At 37.5% G+C, this 3600-nt stretch overlaps 1 protein-coding gene across 1 annotated transcript; it reads left to right on the top strand.

Moving 5' to 3' along the window:
- Positions 1 to 2930: 2930 nt before the first annotated feature.
- LOAG_13629 (hypothetical protein) lies at positions 2931 to 3137 on the top strand (the record flags this gene model as incomplete). The annotated part of the gene is made up of 1 exon (XM_003149136.1): positions 2931 to 3137. A coding segment is annotated over one exon (207 nt), but the record flags the coding sequence as incomplete, so codon positions are not given.
- Between the last annotated feature and the right edge of the window lie 463 nt (positions 3138 to 3600).

The raw sequence follows: 3600 nt of genomic DNA, 5'->3' as shown, positions 1-3600 counted from the left end.
ACTCATGTGATGTCCAGTGCAGAACGACGAACAGACCACCCTTTGTACGATGTAAACTCAACCTGGGCTTTAAATCCAAACCTGAGAGAGGTAGAATTCCAAGAAGGAGACTCAAAGTTAATAATCTCCAAATACTCTGTGGGAAATAACTTCCAATGAATATTCAAACCAGATTTCAAAATCACTCTACAGATCCCTCTCCTGAAGTATTTCGGCAACATATTAAAACCAGCATCTTACAGTCTTCCGTGGAATCCTTAGGGTTCCCTGCAAAAAAATAAAGACTGGTTTGATGAAAGTAATGAGCAGGAAATATTCATCTGTGCTCAGATTCGGATGTCTACAGAAGATTCTACTAGGCTCTAAAACTACGTATAAACAAACCCATAAATCACGTCAAAAGTTCTCCACTTAGCGCAGATGGCCAAACGCTTCTGACTAACAAAAACTCTATCCTGGATCGATGGTCTGGACACTTCCAGACTCCTTTTAGTGCCAACCGTGCAAGCCAAGGCTCAGTAATTCAACACATTACACAACAACCAGTGAAAAGCGAATTGGATATAACTCGGAGTACGACAGAAACACTCAAGGTCATACAGTAGGTGAAAACTGGCAAGGCGGCTGGGATTGATGATATCCTACCTGAGATATGGAAACAGGGAGGTTAAACACTTCCCGCTAAGTTTCACGAGCGCGTTCTGGATGTTGGAAAAAAAGCGATCTTCCACTAGATCACCGTGATGCAATAATTATCGCCCTATTAAGAAGGAAGCAGTAAAATCAAACTGCTCAAATTACCGATGTATTAACCAACTCTCTGTTGTTGGTAAAATCCTTGCAAGAATACTTCTGAACAGATTGGTACCCGCTATATCAGAAAAAGTTCTATCTGAAAGCTAATGTGGCTTCAGAGCAAATAGGAGTCACCACAGATATGTATTTGTTCTCCAACAATTGCAAGGGAAATGAATGAAACAGAACGAAGGTTTTTATATAACTTTCATAGACCTCAACCAAAGTCTTTAACACTGTGAGCAGAAAAGTTCTACGGCAGATCTTGAAACAATTAAAATGTCCTCCCAAGTTCCTGAAAATGATAGAAGTTCTTCTAGCCCGCGCCACAGGACGTTATTTTTATCCTCGCAACACCATAGGACACAGTTGCGCTGTACTGGAGACGTCTCCAGGATGAAGAACCACTGCCTTTCCAAGATTGTGCTCTGTGGCGAACTGGTCGGGCTTCTGCAAAAGAAGAGCCCAAAGAGGAGACATAAGGACACCCTGAAACAATATTTTAGCCTTGGCCATATAGACTACCATGAGTCGGAAAGCGTAGAAAAATATCCATCACGCTACTGCTTTCTTAGAAAACATGCTCAGAACCAGCCTCGAGGACAAACGACAACGTCGGAAAAATTCGCCAAAGCAGACTTTCCACTATGCCTTTTGCACCCGAACTTGTATTGGCCTTTCTAGTCGTCAGTGAACCTGCAGCAAACGTGGGTATAGCACTTCACATATCTTTGTTCGCGAAGCTAGCCGGGACGATGACGATATATATACAGAAATGAACAGAATGAAGAAAAGAAGACAAGGAGGATGATGTCCAGGATGTACTATATATATACTCCTTGTCTTCTTTTCTTCATTCTGTTCTTGCTTATCCCCAGAAAATAAATATTGCCCGCTGTGGTCTTCATTCGTCCTACTTTTTAGTTGATTTCCCTAAATAAATCCATGAGCCCACTTGCGACAACTGTTTCTGAATGCAATTTCCATGTTTTTCCAAAGACAAGTTCAATAAGGTGTTGTTAGTATCACATCAAGGGGAAATTTCTAATAAAGTTAATGGTTGAATTTAGCTTTTGACACATAAAATCTCATTTTTCCATTAGATTTCGAAATTTGCTACGGATAGAGGTTTGTTTAGGGGAAATCAAAATTGACTGAAAGAAGTATTATGCGGAATTTCATGATGCACTATCAAGCAGCTGTGCCAGCAGAAAAATGGCATATAAAGATGTCTAGTTCGAAATGCATTTCAATACGTCTCCTAGCTTTTCATACAGCAACCTCTTTTCCATCATTTTGTCTATTAGTTGAGCAGTTTCGTGTTCTTTGATGTCCTAGTTTGTACAGTCAACTTTTGCATCTAATTATGGAATTTCATCATTTTATCGTATCAACGATAAATCAACAATATCAACGAAGTTATCAGTGATGTTTGGTAAATACAATGCCTTAATTCCAAAATTTTTAAACTTCAGATTTTCTTACTCCAAGTAACCTGAAGTTCTTTCACTTGCTGTTCACGTAGAAAATTAACGAAATCTATCCTAAAAAACTTTTCTTCGAGATTCCTCACAGCCTTAGAACAAATGTATTACCTCAGAACAAATGTATTATAAGGTATTAGTTTTTAAAGAAAATGATTTTCGAGAAACGAAGATGAATGAAAAAGTGAAGCTTCTCGTAAACGTGACAAAAAGCCTGCTCTTTATAAGACCAATAATACATTTGTTGGAAGTTACATGTAAATTAAAGGTTTAAGAGGAGAATCAGAGTGCAAAAAGAATAATGGTTGCGCCATTATCAAAGCAGAATGAGGCAATTGAATTTACAACAACATCAGCGGATTCAGTTAAAAATCTCAAAGTTGGTATTTCCCTCAATCTTGAATTTAATTAATCAAAGAGGAGAAAAAATTAATCTTGAACACAGTCAAAAAGAAAAAATTTATGCAAAAACAAGAAAGGAACGTTAGATAAGGAGAAGACAACGAGCTATTCGGAATGATTCAGGACATTGATAATCCCAATTGATAATGCATGTAAACATCATATTGATGGTAACATGGAATCATGCTGATCCCTGGTAAATAGTGTTAGTCCTATCTGATCAACCAATTTCACAAGATTCGCTTGCAGTTAGTTGGGTGGTCGCTGGTGATCGGTAGCCTAGTTATGTTGCTGGTGCTTCTCATCCTGGAATCACGATTCGTTGATGCAGCAGTGAAGTATTCCTTCGTTACTTTTATGTATATCACATCACTTATCTGTGCCATATTTGCGCTCAAAGACAACAGTAATATTATGTTGTATCCGATTCTCGTCACCACGGTTCGTCTCATTTGATAGTTTCTATTAGGTGACATAATTGAACGACAAGATAGAAACAATTAAATGTACTAATAAAATTCTTATATCCATTTTCTGTTGAGAGTCTGAAGAGGTCATTTTTGCTATTGTCTCAAACGTCTATTTTGAAGTTTCTAGAAGGAATAGTTCAGAAGTTTGTGTTTTTAAACAGAACAGCAATACAGTGATTAGCTGGCTGAAAAAGAACTTTTTGTGAATTTGCAGTCAATACTAAAGCTATCGAATAGGCTCATCTGCCCTTTTCTAAAACCTTAAAGATTAAATTTTTCCCCTTTCTAAGAGATCATTTATGTGTAGGTAGCAATCATTTACTCTTTAAAAGAAAGTGTGATATTTTTGGGATTTTGTGGCATTTTTAGGTGACATTTGCTATAATTTCACTATCAGCGTGGATTTTCGTACTATTCAGTAAATTCTTCTGTTCTCATTTCACTAATTT

The sequence above is a fragment of the Loa loa genome (genome assembly GCF_000183805.2).
Source record: "Loa loa unplaced genomic scaffold supercont3.220, whole genome shotgun sequence".
Taxonomy (NCBI): domain Eukaryota; kingdom Metazoa; phylum Nematoda; class Chromadorea; order Rhabditida; family Onchocercidae; genus Loa; species Loa loa.
Note: the sequence above shows the minus strand (reverse complement) of the source record. Positions and strands in the feature narration are given on the sequence as shown.